The 18,770-nt window shown below is 36.2% G+C and overlaps 1 protein-coding gene across 2 annotated transcripts in view; it reads right to left on the bottom strand.

Moving 5' to 3' along the window:
* PDS5A (PDS5 cohesin associated factor A) overlaps positions 1-18,770 on the bottom strand; it is a 140,555-nt gene that overhangs the window by 87,012 nt on the left and 34,773 nt on the right. For both annotated transcript variants that reach the window (XM_047855751.1, XM_047855750.1), the window contains exons 3-6: positions 7,411-7,614; positions 6,227-6,313; positions 5,631-5,728; positions 1,002-1,128 (exon numbers count right to left, since the gene is read on the bottom strand). In XM_047855751.1, the coding sequence (XP_047711707.1) occupies positions 1,002-1,128; positions 5,631-5,728; positions 6,227-6,313; positions 7,411-7,614 (516 nt within the window). The remainder of the gene's footprint in view (positions 1-1,001; positions 1,129-5,630; positions 5,729-6,226; positions 6,314-7,410; positions 7,615-18,770) is intronic.

The following is an 18,770-nucleotide window of genomic DNA, read 5'->3' as shown; positions in this document are numbered from 1 at the left end:
TCTACTGGCCAAAGAATAAGATTAGCTCAAAATTAAGGCAACCTTTCTATTTCCTAAAAGGAAATATATATATATATATTTTTTTCTTAATCATAAAAATACTAACTAGAATATAAACACCAAATATGCTATCTATTCCTCAGAGTTTTTCCTTTCTTATTTTGCCTGACATATACTTCCCCCTGTTTGCCATACTCTCAAAATTCTGGCCAATTACAGATTTGAATTAATAAAATGCAAATCATATTTAGAGGCAGGAGAAGAACTTATAATAATTAACTGTGTTATTAGAGAAGTGTAATTAGATACACCTTTCATCTAACATCTGATAATAGATCACTGAACCATTAGAGGAAAAGAGCAAGAAGGTGAATATCACTAAGGTAGACTGAGTATGGCCCTGTGGTAGAGTCTGTGGAAAGCTAAGTCCTTCAGTTCCTTAGGAAGACTTAGCAGAGAGAAACAGAAAAAGGAACCACAGGGAGAAATACACAGCTCTGAATCATCTCTTTCCCCTTAACATTAACCATATAGTTCCTGCTTCTACCAAATCTCTTTTTCTGAAAATGGCCAAGAAAAATGTAGGATATGGATTCTGAAAAGAAATACAATTCCTATGTTCCACGTCTATGTTACAAAGGAGGCAATATTTTTTTCTTTCCATAAAAACCCATAAACCACCCTCCCCCAACCAAAACCTAACCAAGACAGTACTCTCACTTCTTTTAATTCCCACATTCGATATGAGTGGTGAATGTGAAAAATTCTTGTTTTCCAGAAAATAGGCAGCACTTCACTGAATGAAAATCTTCTACCATTATAATATGTTAATCAGTAAACCTTCTAAAAACAACGGCTACAAGACTGATGTGTGTTACATTATTTTATTTGGGACTGGAGAATGATAGTGGGAATAATTACATGACATTGCAATCAGTGAAAAACAACTATTTTTAGTTGTTAAACAACATTAACCTTTAATATCTTCATAATATACAGACCTTATGTGCAGGAATGAGGTTAATAAGAATGGAGTCCAATAATTCTTGAGTAACTCCATCACCTTCCATGATGATAGAACTCATCAAGTCTAGCATGTGCATTTGTACCTTTTTATTGTGGCTATTGCTTAAAAAAAAACAGAAAAGAAAAAAAATCGGGCTTACAAAAAGAAAATTATATTTCCCAGTTTAAACAACTATCTCAGATATAAAAGAATTTTCCACTTGAGGGAACCATGCCAATAATGGCAAAGAAATTTTGATTGCTCTATTTACTTTCTCCCTCAGCTGTATGGTACCGTATTTTACAAAACCAAAGACCTTTAAAATGAATTAAGTCGCTATACAATTAGGATTCAGAGTGAGTTAAATTCAACCAAACAAAAACATCAACTTGAAAGAAAGGACATCTTTGCTTACATGACCCTAGATTCTAAAAGGTGATAAAATTTCAATTAAGAAAGTACAAGATAATGAAAGCAGTCTTTCATTCCTTATATCCTTTTAGATCTTAATATATTTCCCAAAATAAAACTTTATATAAACACCAAACAGCCTCAACCAATACAAGTAATTTTTGCTATAAATCTTTGTCACTAGAGATTTAATTTACCAATACTGAAATCAAAAGTCTGATATCAAATGTTTACCAGAATTTATGACTAGAAGGTTCTGAAAACGTCAGTAGGTATCTCTCAAAGAATTTCAAATAAATGAAAAATCAAGTCTAGAGTCACTTTTACTCCTATTTCCTTAGCCAGTGAAGAGTCAAATGTAGGCTTCCTCAATAAATGTCTCTACCGCTGATATAGTGCTTATCTAAAAAGACTAGCTATAAAACCTTTATAAGTGGTAGAACATTTAGTTTTCTCTCCTTCTGAATGCATCTTAACTAAAGACCTGACCTGTCTACTTTCACATTTATCAGATATATACGTAAAGACAAATCAAAAGAAATGATATAATTTAGTTATACTACTATATACAGGGAAGTTTAAATCAAGACCAAATTTTAATATTATTTACATATCTCTTAATTAAAAAAAATAATAACATGAAATAATGTATAGGAGACCTGTGGAGCACTTGATGGTAAAATGCAAAGATGAAAATTTCTTAAGTTGGTAGAAAAATTATCACATTAGATACACCGTTTCCTAGAACTTTTGGAAAGATACCCCATTGCATGCCTTCTTCCAAATATCCTGTCTACTAAAGGATATTAGATCATGATGAATCAACTATATAGTGTTAAGGGGTAGTGTGTGTAAGGGGGTTAAAAAAAAAAAAAAAAAAGAAATATTCAGGTTGACACACACACCCACAAAAAGTGAAGAGAGTAGTTAACTCTCAGACCCAAATATACTTTGGGATAGGAAAGGACTAAAGTGAAGATGGTTTCAATAGGTTCTAGTCAAGATGCAGTAACTGGGATAGAATTTACCTTCCTACCTGAAACAACTAAAAAACTGAACAAAATATATGAAACAACAGTTTTCAGACATTGAACATCATGCACATGTTTCTGAGAGAGGTTGACAATTTTTCCAGCTTATTGACTGGTAAGTTTCCAGTGTGGGTAGGGAAGATCCTGACAGAGACTAGTGGTTTTCCTGAGTCCGGAAAGACTAGAGTTTGGAGGGGAAAGACTAGAATATCAGAGGGGAGAGACCTATTCAGAAAGCAGGTTTGTAAAGGGTATCCCCTGAATCTTCAAATACTTAAAGACCAGGACTTGCATGTGAAGAAATTTCTTCAGTTTAGGGAAGATACTACCTGAAAGGAGGGAGCAGAGCGAAGAATCCTTGGAACTTACAAAGATCTTAGAATAGTGCATTTTCCAATCACAATAGAAAAATCTCACAGTTCACAGAGCATCTCGTAGTGGGAAGGCTAAACCTACATATCCAAGCCTCAGTAAGTCTCAAGCACAAGAAGAAGAAAGAAAACTTCATGATGGTACATCATAATCAAATTGCTTGAAACCAGTAATAAAGGTAAAATCTTAAAAGTGGGTAGAGAAAAAAAGATACATTGTGTAGAGAGGGACAAAGATTAAAAATGAAAAAACTTCTCATTAGAAACAATGAAAACCAGAAAAAGATGGAGCAACATCTTTAAAAGTACTGAAAGAGAGAGAAAAAAAGAAAAAAGCCTAACAACTTAGAGCTCTTACCATGAAATAACTTTCAAAAATGAAAGTGGAATAAAGATATTCAGACACATAAAAACTGAAAGAATTCTATCAGCACCAGACCTGAACTATAGAACATGTTAAAGGAAGTCCTTCAGACTGAAGAAAAATAATAGCACACAGAAATCTGCATCAACACAAAGAAATGAGGAGCACCAAATGGTAAATGTGTCACTAAATACAAATCAATGAGCTTCTCTTTCAAAAGGCAAGTCTTTTACTCATACCTCATTGTGAATTAAGTAGATAGATAATGAGGTCAACAATAAACTTAGATCTTTAGGTTCAGGAAATAAAAATATTAATGGATCAAAGAAAGGTGTGTGTATGTAGAAGCAATTGTGAGAGGAAAGAAGTGTAAGGGCAGAGTGCGAAATGGACTTAAGGAGATATTTAAGGTCAATAAGATGGGCAGACTGATGGCAGTTTTAGGAGTTTTTAAATTTTGTTGATTTTAATTTTAAAAGAAAAAGTTGCGAAAATGTGACAGGATGCACAAAATGGCCACAAATTATTCTCATCTCTGTATTCATAAGCCTTTAAAATGTTGTTCCTCCCATGAAGATATGGAGTCTAACCAACCTTTGTATCTGGGCTTGATCATGTGCTTTGTTTGGCCAATAAAATATAAGTAAACATAAAGTGAGTAGAGGTTTAAAAAGTGCTTGTGAGGTAAATCATGCTTTTTCTTGCTACTTTTGAAACCTAGTCAGCATTTGAAAAGTCCTGGGCTACCTTGCTGGATGATGAGAAGATGAGAGAGACACATGACCTAGTTGTCCTATTTCTCAGCCAACTGCCAGACGTCTTGCCAACTGACTGCAAATACATAAGTGAGACCACCCCAAACCAAAAAGAATTGCCAAGCAGAATCATGAGCTAAATAAGATGGGGGCTATTTTAAGCTACCAAGTTTTGGGTTGTTATGCAGAAAAAGCTAACTAACACAAAAGGTAAAGTTTATATACTTTACCATTTATTTACAGGCCTTCAGTTAGTTGCCACAGGAAGCTTTTTTCTCATGCGGTCTCTTTATAAATGTCTATTTCTATACCATTCCAGTCCAGTCCTTTCCTGTTTATTCCAGGTTAAATTCTATTCCTACCATTCTATCTAAGGAAATACAAAACATGACAGTATTCATAAAAAACTACAGAAAACCCTAGAAATGTGCTGTCCAATATGGAAGCCATTAAATAATAGCCACTTGGCTATTAAACACTTGTAGTACGAACAGAACCACATACTGAAACAATAATGCTTTTGGAGGGGCGATTAAGTGGCTCAGTTGGTTAGGCATCCAACTTGGGCTCAGGTCATGATCTCGCAGCTCATGAGGTAGAGCCCTGTGCTGGGCTCTTGTGCTGACAGCTGAGAGCCTGGAGCCCGCTTCAGATTCTGTGTCTCCCTCTCTCTCTGCCCCTTCCCTGCTTTCTCTTTCTCTCTCTCTCTCTCTCTCTCTCTCTCTCTCTCTCTCTCTCTCTCTCAAGAATAAATAATAAACATCAAAAAAAAATTTTTTTAAATAATGCTTTTGGATATTGTGGGATAAAGTATATTATCAAAATAAATTTTACTTGTTTCTTTCTATCTTTCTAAATGTGGTTCCTAGAAAATTTTAAATTTAGGGTGCCTGGGTGGCTCAATTGGTTAAGCATCCAACTCTCGATTTAGGCTCAGGTCATGATCCCATGGTCCGTGAGTCTGAGCCCTGCATCAGGCTCCAAACTGACAGTGCAGAGCCTGCTTGAGATTTTCTCTTTCTCTCTCTCTCTCTCTCTCTCTGCCCCTTCCCCACTTGTGCACATGTTCTCTCTTTCTCAATAAACTTTATAAAAAATTTTTAAAATTTATGTGAGATATGTTTGTATATAGTGCAATGCTATAAAACATATCTCAGAAAAATGCTTGGTTTACTGTACAAAAAAAACAGAACAACAAAACACAACACAACACTGGACTGAAATCAAGAGCTTGGGCTGTCCTGTTCAATGATGTGTCCTTGGGCAAGCTACCACACTCCTTTCCCTGTGCATTACTGCTACTTATGTAAAGAGCAATGCTTAAGATTTTTTTCTAGCTCAAAAATGGGAGTCAGTGTGCTTCCACTGAAGTACTATGATTTCCAGCACTCACTAATGGTACTTAAATACTTATAATTTCCACCTCATAACTTAGTACTTCATTATATAAGGTCTCACACCATTTGCTTTATAAGATTCAACCAATATAACTGATACTATAATTTCAAATGGTAGTATGAGAGCAAAGGCAGCTTTCAGACAACAGATCTTATGTTCCTCTTCATTTCAAGTCTTCTAAGGAAAACACCTTGTTAAAAATCTAAAAGATCTTAGTTACAGGCACAGTACACAGTACTCCAATATATGCACAGCAAGAAAAAAAGACAAACAAATGCTTAAAAAATAACTTACTTGATCACTGAGAAGAGAGTCCTAAAAAGTTGAATAAAAATTTCATTGCAATCTTCCAATTCGAAGCAGATGTTATATGATTTAACCCAAGCTAAGTTCTTAAATAAATAAATAAATGATTATTTACACATGCACAGAATAATTACACAAAAGCAAACTCATTACTAAAATTTCATTTTCAGAATTACAAATGTATATTAAAGCTTATGAAGATCCAACTATACAAAATTAAAGTTGTTAAACTTTAGTTCTTCATATACTGTGACCTTTAAAAGACCTCTATCTGTTAGCATTATCCTTTAACTGAAAAATACTAAACTGTTAGATATTAGTAGACATATACACATACTATATATAAGGAACAGTGAAAATTAATTCAACTTAATCCCTCTTCAGATTAGAAGAGAATAAAAATAGAAAAATGAAAACAGAGTTTCAAATAGAATAGATTTTCCAGCAGAATGTACTTCATCTTAAAGAAGATATTTTATTAAAGGGGATTTGTATAAAACAAAAAAATTTCATTTTACACAAGAAAGTTACTAAAAGGAATTTATTACACGAATAGCATGATATTTATTAAAAATTTTTTTTACCTCTAATAAATAAAAGTATCTATTAAACTGTGGACTCTTTGTATCCTCCAAACCTTTTAATTGTCTGGTAATAAACAAAAATATGTCCTGTTAAAACAAAATGATAAAATACATTAGTTTAGATACAAATACTTAATACTCTTTCTTTCACAATACACTAATAATAATCTGTATATATATTCTCTATTACATATTATAAAACAAAATTCTCCTTTAGCTGAATGACTTGAGTGAGACTGGTTTAGTCCATTATTCCAAATAATGAGAACAGAGCAAATCATATAAAATTATATCCTTTAGAAATGATAAAAAAAAAAAAAAGTTTACTATTGTCATAAATCTTTAGGCTTTCTCATTCTAGGAGAAACATAAGTTCTGTATCTTATTACCCTTTCTTCGACTACAGAACTTCTACTTACTATCTTCATCTTGCATTATGCCAAACAACCATCTTCATTTTAAGATTCTGCACGAGAGTCTTTCCATTACTATTTCCTACATGTAAATAGTAATTTTAAGTATCTAGCTTGAATCTGTTGTGCAACTACAAATTTGTGTGGAACAAAAATAATAACAGACTGGTTTAAAGGCTGTACTTTTCATGACAATAGTGTGCCATTTCTTAATAAGCTTTCTTTAGAAGTTTTAACCCAAAATGGAATCAATATGCAAAATACTGACTTGAGGACTATTAAAAAGAAAGCAGCTCAAAGTATTAAAATTTGCCAAGAATAAAATTATTCAGAATATGGAGTGAACTCAAGAGGAACTGAAAAGAATTCCTCAAACATTCCAAACAAAGGCAGAAATCTCCAAGATGAGCATAATGTAATTGTGCATGTAACTTGCAGGGGGAAATCATCATTTGAATATGTAAATTCTGTTACACTACTGTTTTAAAAGTGTCATTAATCCACTATTTATCCCTACAATTCAGCCATCTGGGCTTTGTGATGGGTTATCATGAAGGTTACAGATGAGGAGACAGGGACTAGTTTTGATCTAAACCCTAAATGCCTCATAAAAATACCATTTTTGTGGATATACAAAGAATTTTAATTGAATGATTTGTTTTACAATTTATGATATAATCTTATGATGATAGGTGAATAATAATAAAAACTATGTCCCTACAGGTAACCTAAACTAGAAAAGTAAACTAATTCTGTAAAGACTATATTTACCTTAAGTTTATCGTGGGAAGTATACGGAGCTTCTGGGGCATAGATTCGAAAGATGTCAGCCAAACAACATGCTACAAGGAGACGCACATCTTTATTGGGATTCCTGAGGAAAAATTCAGATGCAAGATGCAAGGCTAGTGGGAGATACTGCTGTTTTTCGTCTTCTGAGTCCTGATCCATATCCATAAAAGTTTTTACTACCATCTGAAAAAACGTATGAAAGGAAAAAAAAATACTCAACTCCTAATATTTAGAAATTAGTAGAGGATATATATTTTTTAAAACTCATGTCCATTACAACACAAACTAGTAATCACTATCAGAGGATTCATAATCAAGTGTAGTATGGACACTTTAACAATATTCTTCCAATCCTTGAGCCTGGATTCTTCGTGAGAGTCATTTAAGATTGTTATCATTTTACACCTACCCCAGGTAAAAAGTTCTTAGCTTCATATGAACAGCCAAACTCATATGATATTTTGTAACATCATCAATTATGTTTCTTTTATATTTTATTATAAAAGCTGTCTTGACTTAGGCTCTTTTCTTTTTAAGTATTAAAAAAAATATATTTATTTATTCTTGGGGGTGAGGGAGGGAGCAACACATGAGCAGGAGACGGGCAGAGAGAGAGGGACAAAGAGAAAAAGAGAATCCCAAGCAGGCTCCGCACTGTGAGCATGGAGGCCCATGCAGGACTCGAACTTAGAATCACAAGATCATGATCTGAGCAGAAATCAAGAGTCAGATGCTTAACTGACTGAGCCACCCAGGCACCCCACCCCCATTTTTTTAAGTTTATTTATTTGAGAAAGAGAGAGAGATCGTGTGTGTGCTTGTGTGCAAGCAGGGGAAGGTAAAGGGAGAGAATCCAAAGCAGGTTCTGCACTCTCAGCATAGAGCCTGATGCAATACTGAAGTCTCACAAATTGGGAGATCATGACCTGAGCTAAAATCAGTGTTGGAGAGGATGTGAGAAATAGGGGACCCTCATGCTCTGTTGGTGGGAACAAACTGGTGCAGCCACTGTGGAAAAGTGTTGAGGTTCCTCAAGAAATTAAAAATAGAAACCACACACCCCAGTAATTCCATTTCTGGTTATTTACCTGAAGAAAATAAGAACACTAATCAGGAAAGATATATGCACCCTGATGTTTACTGCACCATTATTTACAATAGCCAGGATATGGAGGCAACCTAAATGTCCACCAACAGATAAGTGGATAAAGGTGATACATACACACACAAGAGAATATTACTCAGCCATAAAAAAAGAATGAAATCTTGCTATTCATGACACAGATGAACCTACAGGGTACTATACTAAGTGAAATAAATCATACAGAAGATGACATCATATGTATTGAATTTTATCATTTTTTCTGCACCTACATATTTTCCTAATTCTGTGAAAGTAAATCCCACTGACTAGTCTTCTAATTTTAATACAAGTTTCTATTCCTAAAATCTAATTTTAGTCCAAGCTTCCATTTTAAAATAAAGCCAACTAGGTCATTGCATTTGTACACTTCTAGATTTGAGATGCTATTATTTCAATTTTTGCATTTCTATTCATGAAAGAAACTGACCTATAACTTTAAGACAACTTGTCCATTTTAGAAATGAGGTTGTACTGGCTTAAAACAAATTGAGAAGTGATCCCTTCTCTTCTACCATGGAAAGTTTGTAGTAAGACTGGTTTTATCTTTCTTCCTTAAATATTTAGTGAAGTTCAACTCATCAAAGAAGGAATCATAAAGGAATTTAGAAAATACTCTGAACTGAATGACAATGAAAATATAAATTATCAATACTTGTAGGATGCAATTAAAGCTGTATTTATGGGAAACTTATAGCCATAAAAGTATACATCAGAAGAATGAAAAATCAGTGATCTACATGTCCATCCCAAGCAGTTAGAAAAATACCAAGTTAAATAAAAAGGTAGAATCAAAAGAGGAAAAATTAAGAACAGACACCAATGAATTGGAAAACAAACATACAAAAGAGAAAAACCAAATAATGCCAAAAGTTGACTGTTGAAAAGACTGATAGAATTGACTTGCCTCTACAGGAATAAATGGAGGAGAGAGATAGAAGTCACAAATTACCAGTATTGGGAATGAAAAAGAGGACATATACCCATTCTAATAATAATAATACATGGTGGGGGGGCTGTCACATGAAATACACTATCTGAATAATCCTCCCTTTTTTAAAGTTTTATTTTTGAGACACAGAGAAAGTGCATGCATGGAGGGGGAAGGGCGGGTGCGGAGTGGGGTGGGGTGGGGTGGGGAGGTGTACTGGGGAATCCCAAGTAGGCTAACTGTGAGATCACGATCTGAGCCAAAATCATGAGTTGGACACTCAACTGACTGAGCCACCCAGGTGCCCCTTGTGGGAAGGTTTTTAATTTCAGATTCAGTTTCTTTACACAGAAACAGGACTATTCAGGGGCGCTCGGGTGGCTCAGCCTCTTAAGTGTCGAACTTCAGGGTCTGACTTCAGCTCAAGTCACGATCTCATGATTCATGAGTTTGAGCCCCGCATTGGGCTCTGCCACAGCGCAGAGCATGCTTTGGATCCTCTGTTCCCCTCTCTCTCCGCCCCTTCCCCACTTGTGCTCTCTCTCTCAAAAATAAATAAACATTAAAAAAAAAAAAAAAAAAAAAAGAGGTAGCCAGTAAATGAATGTCTCACTCACAAGGTTGATGACTCCTTCAAAGCTAATTCAGCCAAACTTTGAAGTCATTTAGAAATATCTTACTAAGTATTCTGAAGCAATCTGAGCAAATTCAGTTGCAGGTGAGAGTTAAAGTAAAAAAGGCAAACCGTACTCCTAAATGCCGTAACTAAAGAGTTTTATATTTTATTATACATGAAATGGGAGTCATCAAAAAATATATGTCAGGAGAAAAGTATATGTATTTGTCATCTACTGCTATGTGACAAAATACCCCCAAACTCCATGCTTTAAAACAACAAACATTTATTTGTCACACAGTTTCTGTGGAGGCAGAATCGGAGAGTGACTTAGCTAGGTGGTTTTGCTTGAACTCTCACATGAAACTGTAGTCCATCAAGGCTACAATCATCTGAAGGCCTGACAAACCTAGAGGATTTGTTTTGAAGGCAGATCATTCACATGGTTGGTAAATGGGTACTGGCTTTGGGCAAAAGGCATCAGTTCTTCTCTATAGGGGCTCTCTGGACAGGTGCTTGAGTGTCCTCATGGAATGGCAGCTAGCTTTCTCCCAGTAGTGACCCAAGAATGCAAGCTGTAGACGGCAATCTTTTTTTGTTTTTTAATATTTATTCATTTTTGAGAGACAGAGTGTAAGTGGGGGAGGGGCAGAGAGAGAGGGAGACCTAGAATCTGAAGCAGGCTCCATGCTCTGAGCTGTCAGCACAGCAGCTAATATGCAGGGCTAAAACCCATGAACCAGGAGATCATGACCTGAGCTGAAGTTGGATGCTCAACCAACAGAGCCACCCAGGCGCCCCATAAATGGCAATCTTTTATGACCTACCCTCACAAAGCATATACTTTCATTTCCACAATAGCTTATTAATTACTCAGGAGAGTCCTATTCAGCTGGAATATAAGGAAAGGAAGATCGTTCAGGGCCATCTTGGAGGCTACCTACCATAGTATGTCTCCTAATATTTTCATCTTGTTTGGTCCTCTCTCACAAAGACTCTGGGTTTGAGCTCACGACTTACTTTGACCAACAGGACATTAGCAAAGATAAAGCAAGGAGAGGCGTGATAACCACTTGCACACTGGGGCTGGAATGCTTCCTACTGGAACCTAGCAGCCACACTTAAGAAAACTAGACTATCCAAGAAAGAAGAGACCACGCGTACAAACCTGGAAGATGAGAAACACACAAAGAGGCAGACTATGTAGAGAACTCAGAGCTCTAGCTGAGCTCCCAGCTAAATTTAGCTTGTAAGAGTAACCCCAGCTGATACCACATGGAGCAGTCAAATCACAGAACTGTGAGAAACAATAATTTTAACCCACTAGGTTTTTACACAACAAAAATTAACTGAAACCGCATCCATTCTGCAGTTTTTTAAATATTCCTTTCTGTACTGCAGAGGCAGGAAAGCTAAAAACTATATATCCTAGGTTCCCTTACAATAGGGTTACAGTTGTAATTTTGGTTTAGCCAATCACAAGTACTTATTCATGATTTTGTAAGTGGAAGTGTGGAAGAAGTTGTATTACTATTGCTTCTACTATTATCTCTATACAGATATAGATACATATTTTTTGTCTGGCAACTGTGAAGTAAAGGCATTTTGTGGTGTGGAGTAGCAGCAGTAGCATTAAGCTTTGAAGAGACAGGAAGGATGCATCCATTTTGTGCTGGTACTGAACTATTAGGTGTGTGAGGCTCTAGAGCAATCATTATGGCAAAGGTTTACTTATGACAATATTTCCTAGAAGTAGGTACTATTATCATCTAAGTTTATGGATAAGGTAGGTTGTGCACTCTGGATCACAAAGTCCCAGAACAAGATCAATACCAGCACAGAAGGAAGGGAGAGAAGAAAATAAAGAAGCTATTAGAGTGCGTCACATATGATTAGGTTATTATTTAGTTCAAATCTGGTTTCAGATTAGTATCACATACATGGCTGTTTGAACTGGAGAGCACAATATAAAGTATTTCTTAACATGGGTTGTAGTAAAAAGTATTTTTTGAAAGCTATGATGATGCTTATTACTTCCTTGCCAATATTTTACATCCTATTTGGACTGACATATAATTTAACTTTTTTTAAAAAAAAATTTTATTTATTTTTGAGAGAGAGAGAGAGAGAGAGAGAGCGCGCATGCGCATGCACATGCGTGTGTGCATGAGGGGGGAAGGGACAGAAAGAGAGAGGGAGACACAGAATCTGAAGCAGGCTCCAGGCTCTGAGCTGTCATCACAGAACCCAACACAGAGCCCAAACCCACAAACTGCAAGATCGTGACCTGAGCCAAAGTCGGACACTTAAGTGACTGAGCCACCCAGGCACCCCACGTATGATTTAACTTATATGAAATATCCAGAGTAGACAAATTCACAGAGACAGAAAGTAGAACAGTGATCATCAGTGATTAGAGGGAGGAGGGAATGAGGACTTAGTGTTTAATGGGTATAGAGTTTCCGTTAGGGATAACGAGAAAGTTCTGGAGATGGATGGTGCTGATAGTTGCATAACAATGTGAATGTACTTGATGCCACTCAACTGTTATTAAACATGGTTAAAATGGGAAATTTTATATTATGTATATTTTGCCACAATTTAAAAAAATTGGTACAAATGACTTCTAAAACTGGAGAAATATTTTTCTTACTTACATGTTAATTAATGTAACAACCAAGTGAAATAAACACAAATATATCAAAATACGAGTTAAGAATATAAAGTTCTAGATGAAGTAATAACAGTGTAATAAAAAAAAAAACAAAAACACAAAAGAACATTTGGTCCTTAGGAATAGCTAGTTAAGTCTTCAAGAGAGGAATGCTATCATATACACTGTCATTAAATATAGACAACTACAGCATGAATGACCTAACCTGGCAAAAACACAGATGTGGATGACCGAACATCACTGTCCAGATGAGCCCAAATACAAACATCAAGAATGGCATCTTAAAGAACTGAATGTAGTGTTTTTGTTATAAGTGGCTTTGTGCTCATATAGGGCATGGGAGTAGGGAGAGAGGAAAAGAGGAGTAAAAATGGAAAAAGTTAACATCTGGAGAACAAAGAAGGCTCTTTTCACGTTTCTTGCTGCTTTCCCAAGTCTGAAGTTATATCAAAATAAAAAACTAAAATTAAGAAAGAATATTTACCATAAAATACAGGACAAACACACATATACTAATAGTTGAAAGTTTCACCAAACAAGACTTGTCTGAAAAAAAGTTTCTGATTTTAATAGAACATATTTATCATTGCATTATTAGCTTGACATAGAAATTTCAGATATGGAAATATAATTACATTTACAAAGTATTCTAATTCTACTTTTAAAACTAAAAAATAGGGGTCTCTGGGTGGCTCAATTGGTTAAGTGTCTGACTTCAGCTCAGGTCATGATTTCACAGTTCGTGAATTAGAGCCCCATGTCAGGCTCAGTGCTGACATCTCAGAGCCTGGAGCCTGCTTCAGACTCTGTGTCTCCTTCTCTCTCTGCCCTTCCCCCACCCTCTCAAAAATAAACATTAAAAAAACTTTAAAAAATAAATTGCAGGCTTCTTTCACCTAAATTTTGTTAGGAAAATAATTTTTGTCTGTTAACAGCTATATCCTTACTGATTAGAACAGTGACTGGCACAAAGTGGGCATACACTTTTTTTTTAAAAGAACATTAAAATTCATGAAATGAAGGCACCCCTCAGATTTCCTCTAACCTAATCACCTAAACAGCTAACCTAATCACCTTTTAGATAATGTGTAAGATTTCAGAAATTTCAACCAAGCCTGGGTGGCTTAGTTGGTTGGGCATCCAACTCTTGATTTAGGTTCAGGTCATGATCTCCCAGTTTGAGATCCAGTCCCACATGAGGTTCTGTGCTGACAACACAGAGCCTCCTTGGGATTCTCTCCCTCCCTGCCCCTCCCCTGCTCATGCTCACGCGCTCTCTCAGAAATAAACATTAAAAAAAAAAAAAAATGCAATTCCATTTAAAAATAAGGGAAGGGAGCAGCGCCTGGGCGGTTCAATCAGTTAAGCCTCAGACTCTTCATTTCAGCCCAGGTCATGATCTCCTAGTTCATGGGTTTGAGCCCCACATTGGGCTCCACACTGACAGTGCAGAGCCTGCTTGAATTCTTTCTCTGACCCTCCCATACTCCTGTTCCCTCTCTCTCTAAATAAACAAATAAACTTAAAAAAAAAAAAAAAAACAAGGGAGGGGAAGAAGTGGGAGAAGGGGAGAGGAAGACATACAGAGAGAAAAATGGAAAACTAGAGATATTAACTGAAGAAATGAGTTAATGGTAGGTCTAGTACTAAGAACTAAAACCTCCATCTCAGGATTACTAATCTAATATCTTCCTGAACACCATTTTAACTCTCACATGCCAGGGTTTTAAGTTCTCAAAATTTTCTTCACTTTACTTTTATTATTCTCTTTCCTCACTAGGACTTTTAAATTCTACAATGGCAATAAAATGTATTCATTTGTGTAGTCCCAAATCTATAAAACTGTATGGATACATAGCACTCTACTTGTTGAATTATGAATGTAACAACTAGTTCAGACAATCTCTAACGTATGCTAATCTTTAAACAACAGGAAAAAAATCCACCTTTCAGAGGTGAAAACATATACACATGGTAATTAAATAAACATAATTTTTATACTAAAATGGTGGCTCATTCACTGAGTATATACATGGACCACCAGATCAGAATGAGTACTGAGCTGTTTGCCCGTATGTATCCCTTTTCCAGTTTCATGTGATTATTTACACATAAATCTTTCTATCTAATATACAGCTGAGGTGAAACCTGAAAGAGCAAGTGAGGCAGGAACACAGTTAATGCATAAACCATTAGAACTACAAAAATAAGTCTATCTAATGCATATTCTAATTTTGGAGTTCAACAGATTAGAGCAGCCTTTGGGCCTAAAGCTCAAAGTTCAAGTGACATAGTGACCAAACTTATCAATTATTGTCTTTTCATTGCACGTAGATTCTAAATCTCCTTCAAGAAAACTTCAATATTCTTTTTTTAAAATTTTTTAAAATGTTTATTATTTATTTTTTGTAAGAGAGACAGAGCAGGAGCAGAGTAGGGGCAAAGAGAAAGAGGGAGACACAGAATCTGAAGCAGGCTCCAGGCTTCGAACTGTCAGCACAGAGCCCAACGCAGGGCTCAAACTCACAAACCATGAGATCATGACCTGAGCCAAAGTCAAACACTTAACCAACCAAGCCACCCAGGTGCCCCAAAAACTTCCATATTCTTAAGAGCCCCAACTAGTTATCTCAAAAGTGAGTTACTTTCGGGGCAGCTGGGCGGCTCGGTTGAGTGTCTGACTTTGGCTTGGGTCACGGTCTTGAGGTTTGTGGGTTCGAGCCCTGCATCGGGCTCTGTGCTGACAGCTCAGAGCCTGAAACCTGCTTCAGATTCTGTGTTTCCCTCTCTCTCTCTGCCCCCACCCCCAAATAAACATTAAAAAAAAAAAAAAGTGAGTTACTTGCACACTGAATACAGTTTATAAAACTTACATTTCTTCTTATACCCTTCTTACATCATACCCTATTTTAGTCTAATTCTCAAAATCAAACTCAGTGCTTCCAAGTTGTTCTTAAAATATCTATTTTAATGTTACCACAATTCAAACCATGGTTCCCACCAACCAACATCTTATGACATTTTAAAACATAACTCATACTTTTATCTTACTTTTATGCATGTATATATACCTGTATGTATACATATGTATATACAGATGGTATGTGTATATATGTGTACATGTACACATATGTATATGAATATACTTGTAAATTTAAAGTGTATATTGATTTCAACTCTTCACTGTAGTCAAACTAGGATTGTTTATTATCTTCCAAAAACATCCTGAGCATCTTTATGGCTTTGCACAGAAATAAGAGCTCAGAGAGCTCAACACTTAGTAAAGAAATATATGAATATATCTTTGAACTGCTTCTACCCCTAACCATACTCCTCACCTCAAAATACACTCTTGATTAAAATATTACCTGCTCTTAAAGTTTCTGCCCAAATTCTACTTCCTCTTCTTGAAGCCCAATTTGACCACCCTAGTCTGAAAGATCACTGACTCCTTTGAATTGTAAACACTTTATCAGTTACAAAGCATCACCTTGCTTACAGCGTCACCTTGCAATGGTTATTAATGTAAAAACCATGAATCCTCAAAACGATTTTGATCTAAGGTCTAGGGGCCACATTGTGTGTATTCTACACTGGTCCTACAAAGTAAGATATAAATGTGTAATGTTTTCTGAAGGAATGAAACATACTAGAATAATCTTGATGTGCTCTACACTTTAGTGGTCGACCAAGTCTGAGAATGGAAATCTCTCTGAAATTCTGATTTGTCATTAACTGTGCAATCAATATACATTTCAAGACTAAGGGCTAATATTAAGATAAAACCAAAAAATAAAAATAGAACTACCATATGATTCAGCAATTCTACTTCTGAGTATTTACCTGAAGAAAACAAAAACACTAACTTGAAAAAATATCTACACCCTCACATTCATTGACACATTATTTACAACTCCCAAGATATGGAAACAACTTAAGTGTCCATAGAAGAATGAATAAAGAAATTGTGTTTTACGCACATACACGCACACACACACACACACACACACACACACACACACTCACAATGAAATATTATTCAGCTACAAAAAATAATGAAATATTGCCATTTGCACCAACGTGGATGAACCTCAAGGGTGTTATGCTAAGTGAAATAAGTCTGAGAAAGACAAATACCATATGATCTCTCTTTTATGTGGGATCTTAACAAAACAAAAACAAAAACAAAACACCAAGCTCACAGACACAGAGAACAAACTGGTGGTTGCCAGAGGTAGGGGGTGGGAGAAATGGGTGAAGGGTTTAACTTTTTAGTTTAAGTAAGCTGAATAATTTATAACTGAAAAAGAAAAGAAAGAAACCCTGTACCTGGGCAAGAGGGGAAAAAAATCCCACAATAAACAACAACAAAGCACCAATATACCTATTTCATTCAACTTCAACAAATTAACTTATTCTTTGGGAAAAAATTAATTGTCTTACTAGGTTTTGTAGGTTTTAGTAGGTTTAATTTGTTTTGTTACTAATATATTTACTTAATGTTAGAGTTAAAAAACATGTATATTTAGGTGCGCCTGGGTGGCTCAGTCAGTTAAGCGTCTGACTTTGGCTCAGGTCATGATCTCACAGTTTGTGGGTTCGAGCCCTGCATTAGGCTCTGTGCTGACAGCTTGGAGCCTGCTTCTGATTCTGTGTTTCCCTCTCTCTCTGCCCCTCCCCTGCTCACGCTGTCTCTCTTTCTCTCAAAAATAAATAAATGTAAAAAAAAAAAAAAATTTTAAAAAAAAACCACATGTATATTTGAGAGAGAGAGAGAGAGAGAGAGAGAGAGAGCGAGCGAGCATGAACAGGGGAGGGACACAGAGAGAAAAGGAGAGAGAGAATCCCAAGCAGGTTCTGCGCTGTCCCACCAACTATGAGATCATGACCTAAGTCAAAATCAAAAGTGAGACACTCGGGGCGCCTGGGTGGCGCAGTCGGTTAAGCGTCCGACTTCAGCCAGGTCACGATCTCGCGGTCCGTGAGTTCGAGCCCGTGTCAGGCTCTGGGCTGATGGCTCAGAGCCTGGAGCCTGTTTCCGATTCTGTGTCTCCCTCTCTCTCTGCCCCTCCCCCGTTTATGCTCTCTCTCTGTCCCAAAAATAAATAAACATTGAAAAAAAAAATTAAAAAAAAAAAAGTGAGACACTCAACCAGCTGAGCCACCCTTGCGCCCCAATGTTAGCATTTTTTAATGAGATAAGGTTATCCTCTCATACCTAAATTGTGTGGCATAGAAAAGTTAGATGCTACACATACCACTATCCTCTTTCTGAATTCCAAACCCAAATCTATTCTAAAGGTCCATTTTATCAGTCCCAAACCATTTAATAAGCATATACTACAAAACTACAAATGATTCCTGCAAGTTTCTAAATTAGAGGGCATGTTTTAAGGTAACCTAGTACTCCTAGGATTCTAAAAATAACCTGGGCACTGACTCTAACACAGGCAGTCATCACAGAAGCTATTTTAGCTTCAAGGGAAATTCATAAGGTCCTAAAATATGAGTAGCCTTAAAGCTGAGAGTCTCATACTTATACTGATGAGGCTTCAGAGGTGACTTTCGTTTTAACATAATCTTAGAGGGGCCTCAGGTGGCTCAGTTGGTTATGCATCCAGTTTCAGCTCAGGTCAAGATCTCACAGTTTTGGGAGTTTGAGCCTGCATCCATTCTCTCTTTTCCTCTCTCTCTCTGTCCCTCCCCTGCTCGAGCTGTCTCTCTCTCAAAAATAAATAAAGGGGCACCTGGGTGGCTCAGTCGGCTAAGCGTCAGATTTAGGGTCAGGTCTCGCAGTCTGTGAGTACAAGCCCTGTGTTGGGACTCTTGGCTGACAGCTCAGAGTCTGGAGCCTGTTTCAGATTCTGGGTCTCCCTCTCTCTTTGCCCCTCCCCTGCTCACTCTCTCTCTCAAAAACAAATAAACATTAAAAACAAAACAAAAACAAATAAAAAAAAAACATAATCTTAGATGTTCT

This window comes from Prionailurus viverrinus, chromosome B1 (genome assembly GCF_022837055.1).
Source record: "Prionailurus viverrinus isolate Anna chromosome B1, UM_Priviv_1.0, whole genome shotgun sequence".
NCBI classification, from domain to species: domain Eukaryota; kingdom Metazoa; phylum Chordata; class Mammalia; order Carnivora; family Felidae; genus Prionailurus; species Prionailurus viverrinus.
This window is presented reverse-complemented; position numbering and strand designations above follow the sequence as displayed.